Genomic DNA, 25,572 nt, shown 5'->3' with positions numbered 1-25,572 from the left:
AGTAGGTAAACCACCCCCCAAGTTCAATAATAATTGATTTCTTGTTTTGTTAGTTTATTTAAAGGCATAAGCTGTGGACATGTAAAAAAGAATTGGTAAAGAATTATAAAGCGTAAGGCTTTGAGAGTTGATATATTTTATTTTAATTCAGAAACAAAATTAGTGTTTACTTTTCATTTTTTGGAGATAATGCTTATTAGTTTTTGGCTGCAAAAGCAGTTTATCTCCAAATAAAGTTGGGCAGCTTACGTAGTTTTCCATATCCTAGCATAACTCAGTATTAAAATTAGCTTTTCCATAACAGTTTGCAGCTGTTCATGGGCAGATTTCAGAAAAAGAGAAACCCACCGCTCTCCTGCGGGTGTAACAGTGAGCACGCGCAGAACTTCCTTGTGCGCACCGACCACTGCAGGAACCAGGGGGAGGTTACAGCCAGTTCAAAAGAGCATTTGAAAGAGAACATCTGTAGATCAACAATACTGAATTTTTTTTTTAAACTATTGAATGACTGTGCAAATGGAAGCAAAAGCAGTTATTTTGTGGGAGGATGAGAGGTAGGAATCGATTGCACTTCTTTAGAAACCTGACAGAACAGCATTTGCATGTCTGCCAACAAGAATTATTTTGTGTTGCTCTCAGACGCCTATAACTTACAGATCTATATACCTAACTGTATCGCTAGAGATGGGTATGCACACGTTACCCGACACAGTCTGATTGGGATAAATACACGTTATGATTTTCAAATTATTTTTCATATTTTTATTTCAAGACAGTTGAAAGTTCCGTTTTTTGTGGTAGAGGAGGTTGCTTAAGAACCTGAGGCAGGAGGATCGCTGTAAGTTTGAGGCCAACCCAGGCTACATGGTGAGTTCGAGGTCTGCCTAAACTCCATAAAGAGACCCTGTCTGTCTGCAAAAACAAAAAGAACAAGCTTTTAAGCCCGACATGGTAGCACTCAGATCCCAGCAGTGTGACTGTGGGAGGCTGAGGCGGGAAGAGCACAAGTTCCAGCCCAGTCTGGACAACTTAGCGACTTAGTGAGACTACTGTCTCAAAACAAAACCAAAGAAAAGCGGGCTGGGATGTAGCTCAGTGTGAAGACCTTGGGTTCGATCCCCAGTACCAAAAAAGAACCAGCTCTTAGATGTCTTTATGCTAATATTGCTGTAATCCAGGTGAGGCAGGGTATGCACATCCGCTGACAAGGCTGAGGTGGGCAGATTCCTTGAGTTGAGGAATTAGCTGAAGATTAGCCTGAGCAACACAAATTCTCTGGCCCTGGTTGAGACCTCCTGAGTGCAGCCCTCAGGGATCGTCCAGGTGATACCCACTGCCTCCGCTGAGATCGGGACCCCGCCCCTGGCTCACCACCCACTCAGCCTGCTTCCTCTGCAGAGCCTCCTTGATCCTCTCAGAGGCAATTAATGACTTCCTCCTCTGAGTTCCCTTACTCTTTTGTTCAAGCCAATTATATAGCACTTACCCTCTTATCCTAGGAGATCTAAGTTACTATTGATCTCTGTATTTCCAGTGTGTGGCACAGTGCCTGGCATGAAGTGGGCACCTGTTATACTATCGCAGATCATTTTGATTTTCTGTGCTCCTTGGGACTCCCTGCCTGCCCTTTCATTTCCTTGCTACCCTCTTTCCTTGAGCCTCCCTCCAGGTGAATAAGTAATCGGATGAGCCCTAGCCGTCCAGAGGGAGTGTTCGCGTGCTCCTTCCTGTCAGTGTCAGTCGAGGCTCAGAGACGTGGATGTGGGGAACCGTGCACACGTGGCTGTGACTGGGGACAGGGCCTGGGGCCATGCAGCGTAGAGCTCGTTCACTGGTCTGTGTGAAGGGCTCGTCTTCCCTCTGCGCTGGGGCTGAATGCCAGGCTGCTAGGCTGCTGGGCCCTGGGCACAGTGTGGGAAAGGGTGGTGGAAGGAAGCTGTGGGAGGACAGCAAGGGGAGACTGGATCCCATGAGCCCATGCCTGAGATCATGGGCACGAGCAGGACCTGAGGATGCTGAACCAACTGGGTGCCCCCTGCTGTCCCCATAGAGCTAAACACACCCCCGGCAAAGAAGCTGAAAGGATCCAGGGCCGGAGAGCAGTTGCCAGCCCCACAGCTGCCCACACCCCGGAGAGAGGCCAGCAGGTGCCCAGCAGCATGCGTGAGCCCAGCTGTCCCGAGTGGAAGGAAAGTGGCCCTGCACATCCAGAGTATGCCAAATAAGCATTTGTTTCTCCCCAGTGGCTGCTGCTTCACTTTCACTTCAAAGTCTCCTGTGACCATGTCTGTGTGGCCTCCCTCACCCAAAACACACAGGAAAAGACATTGTAGGAAATGTAGTGTGGGTGACCCATGTTGGTGCAAAGCCGCTGCAGCCATGTGGCTGACTCGGAAATGCCAGAGATCTGTTCTCTGACACAAAGAAATCTGAGATTAAAGTGGTTCGATTTGGTTTTGGGCAGGAAACCAGGTATGGGCTGGCTGGTGAGCCACATCCCTGAAAAGGGAATTGGATCTGGAAAGATGGTGAGCCCTACGTGGGAAAGACTCCCGGGGAGACAGAGTCACGGTCCCCAGGAGGAGGCCCTGGTCACCGGGAAAGGCGGTGCCCAGAGTGTCTGTGCTTCTGGGGCGGGCTGGACTTCAAAAAGATTGCCGGAAGGGGTGGAATGCCCGGCCATCAAGATGTGATCCATTAGAACCGCACTGAAGTGGTCCAGCTAATTGAGGAGTTTCTGGGGTGTGTTAATCGTCATGGGCAATAAAGTCTGGCAGGTGTGGGGAGAATCATCTACTACCTTGGACACAGCGGCTCACACTCACACGCTGTGTGGCCCTCAGCAAGACAGTAAGCTCTGTTGGCGCCTGTGTCCTCCTTGTAAATTGGTGGCAGACTGGTCTCCACCTCCCGCAGTGAGTGAGAGGAGAGAATAAGGGACTCCCTGGAAAGTGCTCAGCAGGCCTGCTGCCAGGCTGTCAGTCTTGTTATTATTTCCACAGGAAGTGCTTTCCAGCCAGGTACATTCCAACAGCTCCTGGACGCTTCTGACCACTCTCGGGAGCCAGACTGGTTTAGCAGCTAGGATCTGGCATTGACTGCCAGGAAAAATCTGTTCTACTTGTTTTTATGGTTCCTGTGCATTCAGACATTGTTGCTTCATTTCCTGGCCCCCAGCCCCAAAAGGTACACTGTCCGGTAAAGAGCAGGCTGTTTCCTTTGTTTAAGAAGTGAGCTTTGCACAGCTTTTGCCTCTTTCCTGCTTTGTTGGGCCATAGCCGTAGGCAAGGACAGTTTTGGAGCCTGGAGGCCATAGCTGGGGCCACCACCACCTTACCTGGTCATGAGCTGGGCAATGGTGCTCGCAGCCCAGGCAAAGAAGGTGAGATCCTGGCACGGGGGTGTTAGGGACTTGTTTGTGGTGCCTTAAAAAACAGGTGTGTGTTGTGGTTGACCTTTTCCAACCATAACTGCAGGCTATTGTGGATGTTCTCCCTGAATGGGGCGGCAATCTTTTTGTCCTTGATAAACAATAGGAAACAAAGGATGGAATGTTACTCCTTAATTAAAGAGCTTTTGTAACAGCCTTCTTTATCCTGGTCACTGTGAGGCCTTCCAAAGTTTTATCTCCTTTAAATCTTCATTCTTATCCACCCACCCTTATCTTTAATTAGACTTTCTCATTTTTGACCACTTGAACTGGGCAAAATCACTGAAGTAGAATTTGAAAACAATGCTGTTTTTTTTCGGATTTTATTATTCAATTTGAGTATTGATCAGATCTGAAAATGTACTTCCATTTACATAGCCCTCTACTGAAAATCTACAGACCCTATCAAAGTAGTAATTTCCTTCTCCTTTTCCAAGTCCAAGACAGTGTTAGACCAAACTCATAAATCTCCCTCCCACCCACCCACCCCCAGGAAAAGCTGTGCAGGGTTCCCGGTGTGTTCTGTGGCCCTGCCTCAGCCCTGAGGCCAAGAATGAAGCACCCCGGCATTGTCTCCACTTCCCTTCCTACCTCACAGGCTTGCTGAGTTCATCCAGCTCCTGTCCGGAAGGCTGAGGTCCGGCTCAGGACGCATGTGTCCCTCCCCAAGAACACGACAGTACACCTGGCGCTGACCTCCTTCTCACTGGGCATATGCACCTCCTTTGGCTCTCAACTAAATCGTGTCTCTGTGGCGCTGTCCAAGCTGTCCCTTTCCTGAATGCCCTTTCAGTTTAACCTGCCTGTTGAATCCTCCCCCAACCCCCAGCCTTTCTGACTGTCACACACACACACACACACACACACACACACACACACACACACACCCCGTGCATCTAGCCCGCTCCTTCAGTGGCAGTCGGTGGGCCTGCAGGCCTTGAAGAGCCTTCTGCCCTGGGCAGTTCTTCCCTTGGTTTGTCACTGGGTCACGGAGTCCTCCTCTAGAGGCCTCCAGAGCTCTAACTCTGCCTTCATGGTCCTTCGGCCTTCCAGGTCACACCCCTGGGGAGGCCCTTGGGTGCTGCTTGTCCAGTGAGCGACAATATGATCTCTTCTTTGGAGATTATTCTGTCTACATAAGAAGGACAGGATAATAAAGAATTACTTGATATTGTTCTAAGGAAACTACAGACAGCTGCAAGTAATTTGTTATTTAAAAGACATAAGCCAGTCATTGATAGCTAGACGATGGCATGCAAGGTTCCTGAGACAGATGTCCCTAGCAGTGTACAATGTCTGCCTGAATTCACAGTCAATGTCTTTGGAGGAAGAAAAAAACTAGAATTTTTTTTTTTTTTCTGCACAAAAGAGAGGTGAAAAAGAGGAGGAGAAGGAAACAAGTTCTGAGATAATCCTAGGTTACATGACCTAATTTTAAATTATGGTCATGTTTTCATTACGTTTTAATGCAGGAGGTTATTTATTTTTATTTATTTATTTATTGGGTTTTTTGAGACAAAGTCTCACTATGTAGTTCGGGCTGGCTTTGAACCCACAGTGACCCTGCAGGAGGTTACTTGGACAAAAGTTCTTTGCTTGACCAAACTTTAGTCAGACATCTGAGCCGCCTTCTAGGCCCATCCGTGCCCTTCCCTATAAAATCCACCTTTCGCGAGATCCTTGCTGAGTCGGTGTAAAGCGAGGGTGTGAGGACCCCCACCCTCTGGCAGGCACCCTCATGCTCTGCTGTCCTGGGTGGTGTCTGCCCACCCTGACCTGCCTGCAGCAAGGGTCTTGTTGGCGATTTTCCTCAGAGCCCCTTGGGACCCGGAGGCTTCCTCTTCGTCATTTCCCATCCACTGTTCCCCCCTCTTTCGGTATCCACCACCCCTCACCCATGCTGTGTTCACCATGGAGCCCAATCTCTACACCCCAAAGCCCCTCGCAGCGGTCCCTGTGCCTGTTGCATATTCCTGAATAAAGCTGGGCTTGCTGTGCTTTTAAAAGTGTCACTGGTGGGGTTTTCTTTAACACCTGCTTCCCTTTCATCTCTCTATCATTATGTACAACGTAAAGCCCACAGCGTGCGCTCACGTGTTCAGGGGTGCACACTTTTGATCTCATGTGTTAAGATACCGGACTTTCTTTATGCCCTGTATAGACCCAGAACCATCTCTTTCCCTTTGTAGCTCCGTCATTTAACTGAGCAGGAAATACAATTGTGTGAGCTGCTGTTCCTGTCTGATTTCTGGAATACGTTCTGTGATGAGCGCTGGAACTTGCCCCCTCGCATCAAAGACCATTTCTGCCATACTGTATGTTTCTGTCTCTCTGTGCTGTTTCGTGTTGGTCACTTAGGGTTTTGGTGAGAAGGCAAGGATGGCCACACCTAGGCTCCTCCCTCCAAAGCAGAGACCCCCCAGGACAGGGCACTGTGACCAGGCGAAGACAATGGCAGTCTGTCCTGTGGCCTCCTCACCCATTTCTCTGACACTCATGGTGGTTTTTTTGGAAAATCTCACAAATAACCAGGAAGTTTAACTTTCCAAGCCACTGTCTTCCCTTTGCTCCTTATGAAGGTCTTTAGTGTTCCCTGTTACCCAGGAATGCACCCCCAGTTGCAGGCACCCCCAGCCTCACCACCCACTCCCCTTCCGCCCCTGCGTCCTCTCTCCCCACGCATCCTGATTCCTTTCCGCAGGGTTCTGGGGGTGGGGGACCCATCTTTCCCTTACAGCATCCTGCAGTGGGGTCTCAGTTGAAGGCCTGCTCAGTGCCACACTGTCAGTGTACCCTGTCCTAATCTCCGCTGCCAGAATTAGTCACCCTCACTGCAGCAAAGACGCAGCTCTTTGTTTTCAGTGCATGTGTAGTAAACAACCATTGGGTGAGCCTTAAAGACGGTCATTACTTGTGTACACATTGAAATTCCCTGGAGCTGAAGCCCTAGCTTTGTCTTGTTTTGTAAAATCTCCTGTTTCCCATTTCCTGGCACAGCATCTGGCATTTGTTCTCCCCCAGATGTTTACGGCTTGTCCTCCGGGGGGCATGGGCTCGTGAGACACTGGGGATAAAGCAGGGAACAGAAGATAAAACCATGGCACGGGGGGGGGGGGGGGGGGCTGTCAGTTCAAGAAATGCTGTGTGGCGGAGGAAGTGCAAGGCTGCCGGAGTGGCTGGAGCCAGGCACGGTGCTGGGCAGCCAGGGTGGGCAGGCACTGGCCAGGGTGTTAAGCTAACAATGACAAGGTCTGGTGTAAACTTCAAAGGCGTCCCCTGGCTACTGTGCTGACAAGTGTCGATGTTCGGGATCTGTTTGGGCTCAGGGTCTCCCGGCACATGGACCCATATCTTTTTGTTTGTTTGTTTTTGCTTCCGGTACCGGGAATCAAACTCACAACCTTGCACTTGCCAGGCAGGCGCTGTGCCACTGAGCTAAATCCCCAGCCCTTTCCCAGCACATGGAATGGATAAGAGATTGAGGTGTCTGAGACGCAGACGCTGAGGGCAGACTGCAGGCAGGGACTAGGCAGCAAGATGGAGAGGACATCTGCAGTGAAGGACAGCACATGGTCAAGTAAGATTTTCACATTTGCACATTTAAGGGAAAGACCCCAGGAGGATAGATGTTGACCCATTAACCGTGAACTGTCTAGGATAAGGTGTTACCAGGGATTTTCACTTCCCACTTCCGGTTTAATTCTACACAGGTCCAGTCCGTGAGTCCGTGTGATATGAAAGGAACAAAATGCCTGAGACGTGGTCCCTGCCCTTGTGAGAAGGTGAAGAGAACAGCTGGTTTAGGCAGGGCCATGACACCCACCAGTCTCCCCAACCCCCGAGGCTAAGCCCTGCCTGTGGCAGCATCCCTCCCATGTCCCTGGGGAGCACTGGGGACGAGCTCCCCACCACAGATGTGTGAGACTGACTTCTCAACCTGAATAGAAAAGTATGGTCATGGGGTAAAGCAAACGTGAGTTGCTTGCATTAGGAAAGTTCCTTTCTTGTGAGTCATTTCATAGAGTAAACTGTATGATAGGTCAAACGCTAAGGTGGGATATAGATTCAGAATAATAGCTTTGAGGATGTTTCTGTTAAGCAAGTCTGCTTTGACAAAGTGCTGTTCTTTTTCATTATTTTAAAAATATTTAAACTGATAAATGAAAATGTAAAAAATGTACATGGTATTTATGGGGTACCATATTGTATTTTGACATATATATTCATTGTGTGATATTTCAATCAGGTTAAGCATATCTAACATCTGTCTCCTCAAACATTTATCATTTCCTTATGGTGAAATTCATAATCTTTTCTTCCAGCTCTTTGAAGTACATAGCACATTACTGTCTACAGCTACCCTGCTGTGTAGTTTCACACCAGAACTTATTTCTCCTATCTCACTACAGCTTGCTCTCTGTCTTAGTCACTTCCCTGGTCGCTGAGACACAACACCAGATACTCACAACTTAAAGGAAGGAGAAGTTTGTTTCAGCTCATGTTTCGGTCCGTGGTTGGCAGGCTCCAGCGCAGGGCAGCGTGGCAGAGGGGCCTGGCGGAGGAGAGCTGCTCACGGCATGGTGGTTGGAGAGATCAAAGGGAGGAGCAGGGGAGAGGTGAATCCTTCCAGGCACCGGCTTAGCGAGCCCGGGTTGCCTTCTTCCAACCACATCCCACCTCCTAACAAGAGCAAGTGGGCTATAAACCCCCATGATCCAGTCACCTCCCAGAACCCCACCTAGGAGCCCCTGAGGCTTTGGGGGACATCTGGATGAGTCATAACAGTGCCCACTAGTCAGCCCTTCTCCATCCCTGCCTAGCCCTCCAGCTCTCCCTGCCTCTAGTCACCACCATCCTTCCTCCTGTCCACTGCTTTGAGATCCGCTTCTCAGATTCCACATAGGAGAGGAATCATGCAGTGTTTGTCTTTCTGTGCCGGGCTCACTTCACCTAACGTAATGATCTCCATCATGCTGTTGCAGATGACAGGATCTTGAGCTTTTTAACGGCTGCCTGGTGCTCCACCACAGTTTCTTTATCCAGGCCTCAGTGGACAGGAGCTGCAGTTGTTTCCATTGTGAACAGCGCTGTGGTGGACATGGGCATGCATCTTCTCTCCGACAGACTGACTTCACTGCCTTTGGAAGCGGTTGCTGGATATGGGAGTCTGTTTTTAATTTTTTGAAGACCCTCCATACTGTGTTCTGTAATGGCTGACCTGATGTCCTTTTCCACCAACCTTGTGCAAGGATTCCCTTTTCTCCAAGGCTTTCCAGCTCTTGTTAGCTTTTCTTTTTCACATTTGCCGTTCTTGCTGGAGTGAGGTGACATCTTACTGTGCTTCTGATTTGCATTCGTTTCCCTGATGATGAGTGGTGTTGGGCTTTTTTGTTCGTTTGTTTTGCACCATCATGCCTGGCTTCTGAGGAGCCCTTTCTAAAAAATATTCTCTCAGTCCATTCATTGTCCTCTACCAAGTTCTGTGGCAGTTTTCCAGGTGGATTGTGCAGGTGCCAGAGCTGGAGGGGAGAGACCGTGGCCCAGGCAGGTGGAGACAGGAAGGTCTGACTGTACCCAGGCCTCCCGGTGACCAGGCAGTCAGACCACAAGGGAGAGATTCTTGGTGAAGGCATGGCACAGGGACAGGGAGACCCGGGGGAGACCACACAACCATCGCAGGGATGACTGTCCACCCACTGTTGCTTATCCCTTCCACCTAGGAGAGGAAGAGGGTGTCAGTGTGTGATCCGAGCCATGGGGACACAGAGGTGGCCACAGAAGGAGCCAGCATGTGAGCCATGAAGGGTGTGGTGCATCCGGGTCTGGTGGACAGCGGAGAGTCTTTGAGGGTCACTGGGGGGTAGACAGCCGGGCACCGTGTCGGGGGCAGGGGACAACTGGCTCTCATGCCACCCTCTATTTACCGAGCAGAGCAAGGGACACACCCATCTGAGTACACTATAGGTGCTCACCTTCGCTGGGTACCTGTGCAGCCACCTTTCCTGGTGGTTGCTTGGGTGAGGGTTCTGCAGAGCAGCAGAAGCAGCGGGACTCGGGGAGGAGATTTGTGGGATTGGCTCGTGCAGTTACAGAGCATGCGTTCTGCCAGCTGGACACCCCAGAAGGCTGCTGGGACAGTTCAGTCACAGGCCAAGGCTGAGAGTGGGGAACCCTGGTGTGAGCTGGAGCTCCAGTGTTGGAGAACCCAGGGTTCTGAGGAGCAGGTGAGGTGAGGGTGGTGTCAGAGCTCAAGGAGAAAGAGGTGGCCCTGCCTCCCCCGTTCTCCATCTCTGCGAGCCTCAGGGAACAAGCTCTGCCACTCACTTTGGTGTCTACTGGCTGTGATGCTAATCTCTTCCGGAAACCCCTCAGCACACACCTATCAACAATGTTCTGTCAGCTCTCTGGGCACCCTCAGCCCAGTTAGGGGGACACATAAAATGATCGTCACAGGCCTGGCAGTGTAACTGAGCTGGAGAGCTCGCCACCTAGTGCCAAGCCCTGGGTTCCAGTCCCAGCGCCACAAAACAAACAAAAACTAACCAACACAGTGATTTTCCTAATGCTGCCCCTACTTCCGTGGATGCACTATTATTCATAATGTGGAGTCTTCTAAGTGCTCCACATTAACGTAAAATGCTCTGGGCATGGTGGTGCCCACCTGTAATCTGAGCCCACCTGTAATCGGGAGGCTGAAGCAGGAGGATCACTGTGAGCTCAAGGCCAGCTTTGGCTACACAGTGAACTGAAGGCCTGCCTGAACTATATAGCGAGACCCTGTCTCAAACAAACAAATAAAAAATGAACATAGAATGGCATCATCTGTGATAAATGAGGGAGGGATGGGGGAATGCAGGTAAAGTGGGTCATTTCAAGGTCTGTTCCAGGAGGGTTTGGGTTTGGGGCAGCGTTCTGTATGAAGGCAGAAATCTCACTGGGTCAAGGTGTACGGGGTACTGGCCAGTGTCCGCAGAACAGACATCAGGCAGTAAACTGCGTTTTCCAAGCACCTGGTACCACTGGTCATCCGACCCAGCGGTTCCACACTTGGGTTCCTTGTTGTGCATTAGCTCTTCTTGCTCGAGGAGGGAGGCAGGATGATGTACAACCTTCCCCAGCATTCATCTGAACTCCACCAAGCAATCGCAGGGCTGGAGATTTTATGTGTGCAGGGGTTTTGTTTTCTTCTTCATCCTCCCAGAGAAGTCATGAGCATATGGTAATTTCCCAGAGACTGTTTGAAGAATTTTTTTTACAAGGTCATACCCTGCTTCACTAAGAGAACAAAGAAAGCCTATCTTACCTTCTTTTCCAAGTTTCTTGTGGGATTCGTAAGCAGTCCCCAGCAAGCTGCATCAGATCTGCAGTTCTGCTTCGTTCTCCTGGACCACAAGTAGGTGGGCATCCACGATAGCAAGGCATACATTTATAGTAAGAGCTTCTGGTTATTATGGGCTCGTTCTGCTCATCTGAGAGTCTTATCTGTGTTAACTCTCTTTGTCTTCATTGCAAAGGAGTGGGCACTGTTAGGACCTCTGCTTTGCAGATGAGAAAGTAGAGAAAGTAGTATGGTTATGCAGCTTTGCGTGCCACTGGAAACCAGAATCTGGTTGCCAGATGTGTGCTCATGGTTCCTGTGCCGCCTGCCTTCCCATTCTATTTTTTTTTTTTTTGGTGCCGGGAATCGAACTCAGGACCTTACAGGCAGACGCTTAGGCCACTGAGCTATATCCCCAGTCCCTGCCTTCCCATTCTAACAGAGAATAATACTTTTGACTGTTGCCTTTGTTGATACTTTTGACTGTTGCACACATCCAGCTTGTTGGGTGAGGAGATCCAGGGCCAGTGATGGGGGCTTGATGGGCCTGCGTGCTAGCCTGGCGTTTCTCAGCCTTGGTCTTCTGCCATCAGCCACATAAGACGCGATGTGGATTTGCTTGTCAGATCCCTGTTCCAGGACTTACTGGGCCCTTCTGTCCTCTGGCTGTGGGGTGGGCTGTTCTTGCTTTGCTCTGGCTTGCTTCCTGCTCGGCCGCTTCTCCTCCCCAAACCAGGCCTGGGGTGTTGACAGCAGAGAGCAGCTGCTAGCTCTGGTTCTCAGAGCTAGTGCCGTGGACCAGAAGCACGATGACACTGGCTCAGCGCTGTGGCCAGGGCTCTGGGCACGAGATTCTCATTCTCTTGGTCATTTTTCTTGCTCTTGCTTTGCAGGTTTTTGCTTATTTTGTTGGCTTACGGGCAGGAAAGCACATGAAACAACTGCTACGGGAAAAGAAAAGTTTCCTTAGAGCCACTGAAGCAGGCTCATTGGCAGTGGTCGCCACACTGTCCCCTGTAAAGTAGACTCAGTAGAGGTACCCCGCCTCCTTAGCACCTCCAAAGTACTCATTTAGTGTGAGGACATAAAATACTGCTGAATCTTTAGGCAAAGGATGAGTACGTTTCTAAAATGTTTGTTAAAAAAGTATGTATATTAAAAATTGGTCACTGGTGATTGAGGAAGTCATTTCCTTAATTCTTCACAGCCCCAAGGGAAGCCACTCAGTCACTTGGGTCTCGGGTGGCACCTGATTCCCAGGGCAGGGTTGTGTTATGTCAACATCACCAAAGAATCAGGGTAATTCTCAAGAAGCTCCTGGACCCAGGCATGATGGTGCAGGCCTATAATCCCAGCACATGGGAGGCTGAGGCAGGAGGGTCACTATGAGTTCGAGGCCAGCCTGGGCTACATAGAGTTCAAGGCCAGCCTGAACCACATGGGGAGACTCTGTCTCAAAAACAAAGCAACAGGGCCAGAGGCATAGCTCAGCAGCACAGTGCTTGCCTGGCAAGCCCGAGGTCCTGAGTTCGATTCCCAGCACCAAAAAGAAAAAAATTAACAAAAAAAAAGAAGCTCAAGGAGAGAGTGACTTTGTCATTTTGGTAGGGAATAGTGTGAGGTCTCAGATGAAATGTTTGGGTGAATGTATTAGAGTGAAAGGTTCTGTTTACATAACAAGAAATCCAACAATAATACAGCTTTGAAATGAAGTTTCTCTCTTTTCTGCTGTGACAGTCCAGGGTGGCTGTGCTGTATCAGTGGGGCAGAAGGAGCGCCCGTCAGCCGGGCCATCTGCGGCAGAGCTTCTGTCTTCTGCTCAGCGCGGTCCTGGCTCACAGGGATGAACGTTGGAGGGAGGTGCGCGCCCGGCCGGGGAGTGGACTCCTCCCTTCTCTCTGGATTACCACTCCATTGTCACGTGGCCGTGTCACAACACAGAGGCTGGAGGCATCGCTTAGCCACGCAGCCGTGTCTAGCTCTCCTTTGACTTGGGAGAGTTGAGACAGCCCCTGTGGCCACCGAAGAGCAACCCGCAGCACCCCGTGTCCTCCGTTGCACTCATGGGCTTCGTCCAAGGTCCACACGTCCAGCCCCGTCCAGTAAATGTCCCGGCCCCCTGGAAGTGCACAGTCCTCCCATCAGAGTTGGATGTGGCTCCTGCTGCCCTGGGCACTAAACTTCAGGTTGTCTCCCCTCGTCAGACCCTGTCTCTGTGGTGCGAAAGGAGGAGAAAGACCATAGTAAAACTCCTGATCATGACAGGGAAGGAAGGGGCGCACATGACCCCCCAGGTCCCTGGCAGGTAAGCGGGAAGGCCCTGTCCCAGCAGAGGAGGATGTTCTGCATTTGACTGTCCAGGCTCTGCCAGTCCCTTGCCCTCGCCTGGGAGGAAGGGGCTCTTCCTGCTCAGTTTCCCTCTTGGCCAAACCTAGAGTGGCTCAGGGACTTGCCCCACTGGTGGCCGCAAAGCCCACTGCCTGCTCACAGAAGCTGGGGCCAGGAGCACGACCAGGTGGCTGCTGTGAGCAGCGGGCCCTTTGCCCCTGCAGTTCTTGCAGCCGCTCGGCTGGCTTCTGACCCCTCACTCCAGCCAGTCCACACCCCACTAAGCTCCCCAGCATCTCTCAGGGCTTGGGTCCCCCCCTTTATTTCTGGGCCCCCTGATGTCCCTCTGTCCATTTCAGGGCAGCTGTATTGAAGCCTGTAAAACCACACACGTGGGAGGGATGGCAACGCTGGATTCCGACAGTGGTCTCTTGTTTGAGGTGTAGGCGTCACGGCCCTTCCAGCTCTTCAAGGTCCCAGACCCTTACATCTCATCTCTTACATCTCTCTTCGCACATCATCTGTCTCGTGGGCACCATGGCAATGTGATCTGCTTTCTGTGTGAGGCCAAGTGACAGTCTGTTGTTGTTTGTGGAGAATCAAAAGACTTTGTTGACATAGACCCAAGTTTTACAACTTCATTTTCCTTGTGTCTATTCTTTTTTTAAGTTCTGATAAAATATCATAGCATAAAAATTGCTACTTTTGAGTGTGCAAACTCAGCGGCAAAAGCGAAACTACTCATGAAACAGTAACTCCTCAGTCCCCACCCGCAACCAGCCTCTGGCACCCTCCACAGCATCCCGTCTCTATAGAGTCAGCTACTGCAGACCCCTCAGAGCAGTGCAGCACACGTTCGGAGTCACTGTCGGGCACTGACACAGACCCAGCACCCGCAGCTCACAGCAGGAGAGGTATGTTTGGGCTCACGGTCTCCGAAGTTCCGGGCCACTCTTGGCAGGCTGCAAGGCAGAACCAGCACATGAGAGGGCCCGGTGGAAGAGAGCTACTCTCATCATGGCGACCAGGATGCAGAGAGACGGGAGGAGATGGGGAGGGAGATGCATCTTCCAGGTGCCGCCCCCAGGGACCGCCCCTAAGCTGACTCACCTCCCAAGAGCAAGTCAGCTAGGGCACCCCTGGGATCCAGCACCTTCCAAAGGCCCTGCCTCTGAGTGCCTGAGAGTTTGGGGAGACGTTCTGGATCTACACAACACAGCATTTGTCTTTTACGAATGGGCTATTTCACTTAGCGTACTACCTTTCAGGTTTGTCCATGTTGTAGTATGTGTCAGTGCCCCCTTCCTTGTATAAAGCCAAATGAGATCCTGCTGTATGTGTAAACCACATTTTGCTTGTCCATTCATCCACTGATGGACACTTGGGTTATTTCTGTCCTTTGGCTTTTGTAAATCATGTCACTGTGGACGTGGGTGCGCAGATAATCTGTTTCAAGTTCCCAGTTTCAGTTCTTATGTTTATACTCCCTGGAGTAGAATTCTGTGTCATACAGTAATTCTGTTTTTAATTTTGGGAGGAACAAACTGCACAGCCTCCACAGTGACTGCAGCATTTCACGTTCCCAGGAACATCATGTGAAGGTTTGGGTTTCCCCACATCCTTGCCAACCCTTGTTCTTATGGTTTTTTTAAGAATAGCCATTCTAATGGGTGTGAGGTGGTACTCTTCATCTTTTTTATCAGTATATGTCTGTGATACAAATTAATCACCTTCATCTTGGGGAATTGGTATGGATCTGTAGAGCATCCTGATCATTTTTACTTCCTTTCTTTGGGTCCCTTCCCCTCTCCACAGTCTGCTTCCCTGTTTCCTACCATCTCTTGTTTATTTTGCTCTTTATACTTTGGGTTTCTCATATAAAAGAAACCATGTGATACTTAACATTCCGTGCCTGATTTATTTCACTGTCGTCATGCATTATGGTTTAAAGACCCATCCATCTTTTCATCTTTTTTTGATGAAGTGTTTTTAAAAAAACTTTTGCTGTGGTGAAACATGCATAATGAAATTTGCCATTTGAATAATGCTTAAGTTGAAATTAATTACATTCACAATGCTGAATAGCCATTGCCACTTTACTTCTAAAACTTTTTCATCACTCTGTTGATGAAAAATATTTGAGTTAATTCATAATAATTAAACAGTTGTTGTAAGACAGTTGGTCCCTAAATACTTTGATATGCATCTCTAGAAACTAGGGACCTTTCCTGTGTAATGCAACACCATGATTGTGTGAATCTGTCCTCGTACTCCTTTGAGGGAGTTTGCACACAGGGTTGTGCTTGCAAGGGAGGCTGCTAGTTAATGTACAATTGAGTGGCCATTTGCCCAGTTATACCAACCTACAGGAATAAAGCAATAAAGATATCTAATTGATTTACACTGTAAGAAGACTGGAGAATGGTAGCTTTAGAACTATATGCAGTGTCTTAATAATGTTATTAAGGACTTATTCTTTTTGCCTTCTATCCTGCCATCCTCAATTAGTTGGTTCTAGGTCTCCATGTTTGTCACCTCATGGTTACATAATGGTTGCCACTACACAGGCACTATATTTTCACTATATCATTCCAACTAGGAAAAAAAGCAAGTGGGCAGAACAGAAGCTTTCTCATTTTTACAACTGCAAACCCTTGCCCCTTGCTGCTTCAGAAACCTCCCTTTGCTTCGCCTTGTCCGGGTGGAAGGGAGTCTGGAGTGGTACTTGTCCCTGAGAGAGCAGTGAGATTTCCCTGAGATTTCCCCCATCGCAGTCTGTGCTCTTGGCCTGAGCTCGTTGCTGTCCTCAATAAAATCAGACATCTGTTAGCTGGGGAAAGAGAAGTGACTGTCAGGTTGGCACTTGCATCTGTCACATGTGGACAGTATATTTATTATCATTAAATTATAAATGGAGTCCAAGGAGGCTCTTGGCAGAGAAACTCCAAGATGTTGTTGAGCTAAAGTACTCGTAGAGGAAATTCCTCCTCGGATTATTTCATGAGTGCAGCTGGAAGGGCATGTTCTGTCTGTTTCTGAGAAAGAGTCCTGTGGGCTTCCAGCACAAAAGCATCCCGAGAGTCATCTGTCAGTGAACAAAGGAGATTGCTGCTGGGGATGAAGGCGGCACTGGAGAAAAACCAATCACCATCAGTTCTCACCAGAAGTTACCAACCCCTTTCACGAATAGAAACAGTGTACAGAAATCCTTTACAAGTAGATTCAGTGCTCATGAAGAATTTTGTAGGTAATAGGGGACAGATTGACCTCATGGGTGGGAAACATTTACACCTGCCCATTAGGGGACGTCAGATACTCTTCAGGTGATGCCAGGTCACCTGACTATCGCACCCTCCCAAACTTGGGATTCAGTGCAAACAAAATGTTAAGTCTTAGCAGAACAAGTAGGACTTATTTTTTTTGGCTGTGTTGTGCATTTCCCAAGCTGGTTTATCGCTGAGAGTCTGTAAACATTTTAGGAAGAAAACAAAACCAAGCAAATAGTCCTTGTCATTACCACTTCTAATTGCTGATGACTTGCAACCTAATGTCAGCCTGTCACATATGCCAGTGACACACATGGTGAAGATGCCCAGAGGCTCTGGGTAGGGACCCTGTGTCCATCCTAGTCGTTCATGGGTGGCTTGTTAATCTTCCCTGCGGCGGTCCAGCTGGCCTAGCGAGCAGAATGCAGACTAGCTGTGGCAGGGAACTCAGTTCCTGGTAACTCACAACATGGAAGCAATAACTGAAGGCCCCAAACAGCGCTTGGAGTGGAGTATATAGCCATGTGTCACTTAACAGGGCTGTGTTCTGAAAAGAGTGACGGGAGGTGAGTTCTCCCTTCTGGGGACATCATAGCAGGTGCTTACCACAAACCAGCCTGGCTACGAGGTCAGCAGGCAGTGTAACCCCAGGGGATCTTCATATAGGAGGCTGTCTTTATGCAAACAAAAATGTCTTTATGCACTGCATGACTTTATTTCTCTTTTGAGAAATAAAATAAAGTTAACTTTATTTCTCTTTTGAGACAGGGTCTTGCTAAATTATCTGTGCTGGGCTCAAACTCACAATCCTCCTGCTTCAGCCTCCTGGGTGCTAGGATTACAGCCCTGTGCCACCATAGCCAGCTATGTCGTTAACATTTATTACATGCTAGACACTGTTCTTCTCTCACTCTTCATAAAAACCTTGTGAGGTTAACACCGTTATTATTCCCCCTTTACTGGTGAAGAACCTGGGGCATGGGACTTAACTAAGGTGCCACAACTAGTCAGTGGGCGAGAGTCCAAGCCTTGCTCAGTCTGTGAACTAAAGCTGCCTCTCTCCACTGCCCCAGGTAATAAAAAATCCTTATTTATAACAAGCAAATCTTTTTCAGTCCCAGAAAATATTATCTTCACTTTTGTGATGCATCACAGTCATTATTATAAGCAGTTCCTCAGCTGGGCACTGTGGCGCAGGTCTGTACTCCCAGTTACTGTGGAGCAAATTTGAGGTAAGGACATTGTAAGTTCAAGGCCAGCCTGGGCAACTTAATTATACACTGTCTCCAAAAAAAAAAGACTGGGGCTGTTGCTCAGTGGTAAGAGCACTCGCCGAGGATGCATAGGGTCCCAGGTTCAAACCCAAGCACTGCAAAAAATAGAAGTGGTTTTTTTCACTTAAGTTTTATTTGTTTGCAGTGCTGGTGATTGAGCTGATAAAGTTTTAGAAGCTGCAAACAAAGTCGAGGACAGGACTTTTCCTTCTGTGGATCGGAGGCGTTTCACCGTCGCTTGATAGAATAGAAAGCTTGTCTTTAAGGACAGAGGCTGGTAGCAGTGTACTGTGTTCTTTGGTGGCTTCATTAGTGTGCAGGACTCCCTGAGATTCACCAGAGGAGTATGAGTAAGCATGACCGTGACTGTATGAAGACCCCCCCTTCAGGCTATCGGTAACAAGCTCCTGTGGACACCGTTCCGTGTCTCAGCTTGCAGGAAGAGAGTGTACATTTCCTTGGACCCTTTGCAGCTAGACTTTCAGAGCAATAAAAGCATCCAGAGTCGGGGCCAGCACAGTCATTCTGCTTCAGTTCATTTTCTCTGAGGAAAAATAAGTGCCATGAAAGGAGCAGAGAGGAGATGGGGGCTGTCAGAGTCCACACTCTGTAGACTCACTCACGTGCGGAGAGTGAACGTCACTCAGACATGGAGGGTGACATGTACGGGGGGAGAAGAACACATCTATCGGGTAGAAATGTACTGAGTCGGCAGTACTGGCTGCCTCGGAAGATCTGCCCATCTGGATACCAGCTCTGCAAGTCATTTATCCAGTCTCAGGGACTGGATAAATAAGACCATGTGGAGCAGAGTCTCCCATACCAAATATTAGTGCCAGGCCCTTTCAAGGGAGCTGTTGCAATTCTGGTCTTTTCCTCCTTCTGTCAGAATCTCAAGGGACAGGGTTGCAGACACAGCTATTTAGGACATGGGAACACTTTTTGGTCATGTAATATTACTGGAACATTAACATCAATAAAGTAAATATCACACGGAATTCTTTTAAAGTTCAATTCAGAATGCAAAGATTCTCCCTTCCTTCTCTCCTTTCCTTAAGAAGGGCCAGAAAAATATTCTCTCCTAGTGGGCTGGTCTTTGTTTATGTAGCTTGGAACTCATCTTTGCTGAGACACTAAGTCAAGTTTGGGTGACACTTTTTCATGCAACTAGAGCAAAGGACCAGTTTATTTGGGAGAATGAAAGAAAAAGAACCACCTCACAATATTTTATTTTATTTTACTGTTGGTTTTTTGAGACAGGGTCTCACTATGTAGTTCAGGCTGGTTTTGAACTCATGGCCATCTTCCTGCCTCAGCCTCCCTGGTGCTGGGATTACAGGCATGTGCCACCATGCCTGGCTATCAGTTTTAACTTTAGTTATCAGGCAACAGTGAGGCAAAGACAAGAGAGTTACTTTAACAGATCTATCCCCTTGTTCTGCACAGAAGTACTTCCAGTCAAGTGCATTATCTGAAGTTGCCGAGCCAGAGAAGTTCAGACTTGGTCCTGCTCCTCCACACACCTCCAGCACCAAGAGCCACAAGTTCTTTGGTCACATAATAAGCTGGGTGTGGACTAAAGGACAAACATTCTCCGAGACCAGAAAGAGAAGTACATACAAGAGTCTCCTGTAGCTAACACAGTCTCAGCAGGGAGGGAGAAAGAGACAGAAGTGTGGAGATCTATCAACAGGGCACCGACAGGTTAACAAAAGCAGAAACCAGTCCCGAAAGAGCTTCACACTGTGACCTGCTGGTCTGCAGATGGTCTCAGAAATGTGGCAGTGTAGGGTCAGAGCCAGTAAATGAACTTGTTGCAGCTAGTTGTAAAATTCAAAATAATGAGCATGGAAGTCTCCTTAGAAACACCATTTTACTGCATTGTCATTCGGCTTACCAGGTGACCTCTCATGGGGGTCACTCAGGTACTTTATTTTCTCAGACTTTGTGTTTCTGCTGTGAGTATTATGCTGGCACCCACAATATCGAATAGATTTTTAGTCTGATGTTTTTAGGCAAGGACGAGATGTAAAGTGATAATTAGTTATTTCTTGCTGTTTGTTACCAATAATTTTTCATAGATAATATCTGAAGCTTCTAGTTTCCACTTCATTTGGGGAAATTTTTAATTCACATATTTCTTGCTTTAAAAATGTAATAATTAATATTTGGGAGGCTGAGGCAGGAGGATGGCAGGTTCAAGCCGAGCCTGGACCACTTAGCAACTTAGTGAGGCACTGTCTCAAAATAAAATAAAATTAAATAAATAAAACTTTGGGGATGTAGCTCAGTATAAAGGCCTTGGGTTCAGTCCCCACTACCACCTCCATCACCAAAAAAACACAAACAAACGACATAAGCAAAAATGCCTGATGTTTGTATTTTTTCCAATGTGTGTACTAGAGCTAGTTTAATGCACTGTTTCCCAAAGCATTTGTCTTTAGACTTTATTGAGATAGCTTGCTGCTCAAAGTTGGGATGTGCAAAGCGTCTGTCATTCCCACCTGCTCTGCTAATTTACTGGTAACCATTTGCTTCTGACACGCGTTCTGCCAGCCTGCAGACAGGTACATGTCCTGTCCACACATCCATAAAGGTTCAGAATGGCCCCGGGCTGGAGCAGACCTTGATACCTCGCTCTTCTCCTGAAAGTCCTAACCCAGCCCCACCGTTCTTCCTTAAATGTACTGATGCATTCACAAGGCCTAAAGTTTTTATGAGAAATTTCCCATTGGATCACAGCTAAGACTGGAATCTTTAAACTAACACTAGATAACAATCCCTTAACTGCCCAAGGAATTTCCCACCTGAGCAGGTGCCATGATGACACCAAAATGCCCCCTCCCCCCCAGTTAGATTTCTTTCCCATCTTGAAAGAGTTAGGTAGATTTTGGCCTTAATTATTAATGCCTGTTCATTTTGTTTCAGCGGTGCAGGCATGGATGGGAAGAAATGCAGTGTCTGGATGTTTCTACCTCTTGTATTCACTTTGTTCACTTCGGCTGGGCTGTGGATAGTGTGAGTATGTGCTTAGTTAATGATTTCACAGTTCAGGTGCAATGCAGATAACAGTGTTGACAGCATTTATATAGCACATCTATATGAATGTATTTATACATATTTTAATATATCTACTAATTCAACCTTGCTGAAGTGCCCACTTCAATTCTTGTCTTTAATCGTTCAAAGCAAAGAGCAAGACTAATAAATTAAGCAAGCAGGTAGTGAAGAATATGAGTTTTATTTTGTGTTCACCTGTTCTCCTTGTGATGAGCATTTTCTCAGCTGGTTAGGTGAATTGACTATTTGCGAGATGTTTTTACCTGATACATACATGCTGTGTATTCCATTTCCACTCCAGCTCATATGGTGCAGTGCTTTATGACAGGTCTGTTATGTTTTTAAAGTGAGAGTGCTGGTGTATCACAAAAATGTTCACACATTTGCTTACTTCAAGTAATACTCACTTGAAGGAAATTATTTTACTTCATTGAAGTTCATTAAGAGTGGTGAACAAGCTGGGCGTGGTGGCACACACCTATAATCCCAGCACTCAGGAGGCTGAGGCAGGAGGATCTTTGCGAGTTCGAGACCAGCCTGGGCTACAAAGTGAGCTCAAGGCCAGCCTGAACTGCATAGTGAGACCCTGTCTCAAAAAGACAAAACAAACAAACAAAAAAAAGTTTAAGAGTGGTGAACAAAAAAAAAAGAGTGGTGAACATGCATTCCTGAGAAATTAGAAACTGAATTATAATTTTATTTTGTTCAAAGTTGTAAGATTTTATTTCTTTGCTTTCCGATTTTCAGGTTATAATCATTGCCATTAATTTCGGTGGTGTTTTGAAAATCAAGGAAATATTAATGGTGACATTTGAGCTTCAAAAAACTAGCTGATCTATAAGTAGAAAATTAGAGTATTTTCTCAGAAAGGAATGAATATGATTGAGTGCAGTTAGGCTAATTGAGCCAGGAAACAAATGCTTCTTGGAGTTTTGTTTTTAAATTGTTTTGTCTTATAAACTTATTGCTGTTTCTTGACAGATACTTTATAGCCGTGGAAGACGACAAAATTTTACCATTAAATTCAGCTGAAAGGTAAAGTTGATCTCTGGAGAATGCATTGTTTACACATAGAGTTAGCAGAAAGGTTGCCACTGGCGAGGTTAAACTGCACGTGTGTGCACACTTTAACCCGCACCCCTGTGTTTTTTATTATCCAGGAAACCTGGCGTGAAGCGTGCACCTTATATAAGGTAATCTGATCATCCTCGCCTGCCCCATTGGGCCTCAGGAAGGGCTACCAGATTTGCATATAATAATTACAAAATATTTCACTTTTTCAAGCATTGCAGGTGACGATCCTCCTGCCAGCTGTGTGTTCAGTCAGGTCATGAACATGGCAGCATTCCTAGGTAAGATGAGCGTGGAGAATGCTTCGTGCACTTTTGTTTTTTATTTTAAATTCTCCCAGATCCATATGAAAATAATAGTAGATCTCTCAGACATGTTGGTATCATGTCAGTATGCTAAAGCCAGCTTTTTGTTTTAAGGGTTTATTTTTTTAATCCTTTTGTGTTCACCCTGCTTTCCCTTTTTCCCATCTTTTATCATTTCGGTATACTCTGAACTTTCTTCTGCTGCATGAAATATTTCACATGCCGTGAAGTCTTCCATGAGAATGTAATGTGGTGATGCCTTTGCTTTGAAAAGAGTGCCTGAGTTAGTCCTTCACTGGCAAAAATGAAAAACTGCACAGGTTCTGTGATAAATGCTATGGAGTGTCATTGTTGTATTTAAATGTGAAGGTCAGTGTTAACATAGCGTGATGCCCTCCTCTGTGCCTGTATACACCCCAAGCAGGCAAAGGGAGCACGTCTAGGAAAAAAGAAATCTTTAGTGTCTATATCTGGCCCAATTCCCCACTTTTTCTTCATACCCCCGCTGCTCTGGAAGTGCTTGTGTGATGCTGTTGGTCCTCCAGAGGCAGTGGGGACTGTGCTCTCTGTCCTTTGTGCATCAGGTTCTCCCCACGTCTTTCAGAGGGTCAGCCAGCTGTCACTGTTGTCGTGCTGCTGGGAGGGGTCTCTGACAGCTCATCCTTCCCACAGTGGTTTTCTGGAAATGGTGCTTTTGGATGGTGAAGCTTCTACTCCAAGCAAGGGAGAAGGATAATGTTATTAGCAGGGAGCATTCAACCTTTGTGGTACCTGCCTCTCAAAGCGGTGACCTCTTGTTTCATTTTATGGAAGTCCCCTTCCCCCAAGAAACAATTCCTACCCCCTTGTACTGGTTATGGTTCTCTAGAGAAACAGAATCAACTTAAAAAATGACCAGAGGGGCTTACAGGATCAGAGGTGGGGTAGTACAATGGCGCTCTGCACACTGGAGATCAACAGGATCCAGCTCAGTCCAAGGAGGTGGAAGCTGGAGAACAAGAGGGATCAAGAACGCAGTCCCAGCCTGAGGTCGAAGGCCTGGAAGCTCCCTGGAGATCACTGGTGTGAGTCTGCGTGGAAGGCCAAAGAAGCTGCAGTCTGATGTCCACAGGCGATGGGAGTAGCAAAAGATGCCTAACCAAGCAGGATGGCTTTTCAGACACAGGCAGACTTCTTCCTTCTTCTTTCCTTCCATCCACACTAGAAGCCATTGGTTGGTGCCATCCACAGTGCGAACAGGTCTTTGCCCCTCAATTTGCTGACCTACAAGTCAGTCATCTCTGGAAACACCCCCATAGACACCCAGAAGCGCACTGTTCTAATCTCCCAGTCACCTCTTCATCCAGTCAAATTGACAGTCACGACGAACAGTCCCATTCCACTTGCAAAGGAAAGGCCTCTAGAACTCACTAGAAAATCAAGGGAGGGGGCTGGGGATTTAGCTCAGCGGCACAGCGCCTGCCTGGCAAGCGCAACATGGTGAGTCCGATTCCCGGTACTGGAAAACAAACAAACAAACAAAAAAGAAAATCAAGGGAGATTCTTGGTCACCCATGGCACACAAGCGGGATCTTAGTTGGTTCAGGAAGTGCAAGTGAGAAGGATGGAGGACACTCACCGAGGGCCCCCCGGGCACGTCTCTGAGTGAAGGAGATTTCTTCCTGGAGTTGAGTGCGTTTGTCCCTGCCTTGCCCTACCCGTCTTCCCAGAGCGTGTTCAGCTCCCTAAGCAGGTGTCTGAGAGCCCCGGGCTGCCACACAAGCACCAGGCAGGTTGATTTCCCCAGGGTTAGGCTTGCTGACTCCTTAGAGCACCTCTTCTCCGCCTGCCCTTGGGAGTCAGGTTCTTCGCGTCGCAGGTACTCATGGGGGTTGGGAAGGACTCACTCGCCGCAGCCCCTGCACATGTGGCACTAGCATTGGCACCAGGCAGCCAAGTTTGCTTCTGCTGCCTTCAGCCTCGCAGTTTTATATTTGCCCCTTTCTTTCTAGTCTTGGTGCAGCTGTTCTGAAAAGATCCATAGTCTTCTTCATACCAGAGCATACGTGGCTGCCTGGGAATGTTTTCATTTAACAGAGCACAAAGCCTCACCCGTGGACTCTGAACTGCAGGGTCAGGGGCTTTTGCAGAAGCCCCACAGTCAAACGCAGAGGCCCCACAGGTTGGCCCCTTCTCTCATCATCTTATAGGGCGCAGGAACAGTAATTAATAGCTCCCTTTCTATCCCAGGAACAAGGCTAAGTGCTATGGAAACCGCCCCTCCCTTAATCACCCTCGATAGGAACCTGGCTTTCCACAAAAGCTCACCCGCTTTAAAGAAGCCAGTGAATGTGTTGGAAGCTACGTATTCGTTCCTTTGTCTTCTGTAGAGAAATTAATATTTCCCAGTAGTCTAGTGCATTCTCTAAAAAGCATCCATTTGCAAAGCTCATGAGTTTATCTAGCTGTAAAGCTTATGGTTAACTAATTATAAAAGCATTTCCAATACAAAGAAATGAAAGCAAGTTCCCCTCTTGCAGATGACATTTGTCCTCATCTTATTCTCCAGTTCTTCCTGCTCCGCCAAGAAGCAGTTAAGCTTTTGCCAGCGCCTGCTGGAAGGTATTGCGACACCCAGTGTTTAGTCTTTATTATCTCTCATCATCTCAAGTGCCATCTGGTAGACACAAAGCTGATTAAGATTACTGCTCGTGGGAACAGACCAGCAAGTATTTACGTATCAACTTGAGGAGCACAAAAGAATCCGTTTACTAAAGATTCGTGTTCTGCACAGTAGATCCCCCCGCCCCATGCCTGGGGCCTGTCGCTGTTAGACCTCAGACTATTACTTTAGATCACATAGCTGGCTTTAAGAAATAGCCCGTGCTGCCTATAAGTCACTGCTTTTGGACAGCTGTAGGGATTTTAATTTATAACCTAAAAATGAGTGAGGGTAGGGTTTATTAAAATTAGCCAGCAAAGATCTTTTATCTTTTTGACAGGGTAATCAAAGATTGAAGGCTCAATTATTTTCTTTAAAGAATTTGTTCTGCTTGTTGTCCTGAACCCATACTTTTACTTTTCACTGAGGGGAAATAAAAGGACCTAAGACAAATTCCTTGAAAGGAATATTATTTCCTGCCCTGGGAAGGTTGTGAGGATAAAGCTAATAGCTGAATGATTTCAGCTACCTAATAGCAGCCGCTCTCCCTGCATCAGCCAAAACATATTGACTGGCGTGTTGTACTGCATTCATAAATAGGAATTACTGATGCATAAACAGTAAAACCAAATAAAACAAAAAAGAATTTGGCCTGGCACCAGTTTAGATCTGCAGTGAAAGGATGTGAAGCTGAGTCCTGAACTTTAAAACCCAGTCTCCAAAAAATGTTTAATCTAAAAAATCAGTGATTTTCCTACTTTATCTCTTTATTTTTTTTTTTAATTTTAAAGAGTAAAAGAAGGATAACATAATAATGGGGGGGCTTACCAAATTACAGACAAAGTGGTAGGAAATTATCAGTGGTTATTGTTTTACATA

At 47.4% G+C, this 25,572-nt stretch overlaps 1 protein-coding gene across 3 annotated transcripts in view; it reads left to right on the top strand.

The window, feature by feature from the left end:
- Nucleotides 1-25,572, top strand: part of Tmem150c (transmembrane protein 150C) — a 67,898-nt gene that overhangs the window by 28,645 nt on the left and 13,681 nt on the right. The window contains exons 1-5 of one of the 3 annotated variants that reach the window (XM_005388245.2): nucleotides 12,797-13,053; nucleotides 20,545-20,634; nucleotides 21,658-21,711; nucleotides 21,837-21,869; nucleotides 21,961-22,028. In XM_005388245.2, the coding sequence (XP_005388302.2) occupies nucleotides 12,812-13,053; nucleotides 20,545-20,634; nucleotides 21,658-21,711; nucleotides 21,837-21,869; nucleotides 21,961-22,028 (487 nt within the window). In that variant the 5' untranslated portion in view covers nucleotides 12,797-12,811. Of the gene's footprint in view, nucleotides 1-12,796; nucleotides 13,054-13,971; nucleotides 13,991-20,544; nucleotides 20,635-21,657; nucleotides 21,712-21,836; nucleotides 21,870-21,960; nucleotides 22,029-25,572 lie in introns of those variants that run through there. The other 2 variants (XM_013516123.1, XM_013516122.1) reach the window with 2 other exon arrangements.

This window comes from Chinchilla lanigera, unplaced genomic scaffold (genome assembly GCF_000276665.1).
Source record: "Chinchilla lanigera isolate Chin_1 unplaced genomic scaffold, ChiLan1.0 scaffold00032, whole genome shotgun sequence".
In the NCBI taxonomy this organism is placed as follows: domain Eukaryota; kingdom Metazoa; phylum Chordata; class Mammalia; order Rodentia; family Chinchillidae; genus Chinchilla; species Chinchilla lanigera.
The sequence above is the reverse complement of the archived record's forward strand: the minus strand, read 5'-3'. Positions and strand labels throughout refer to the sequence as shown.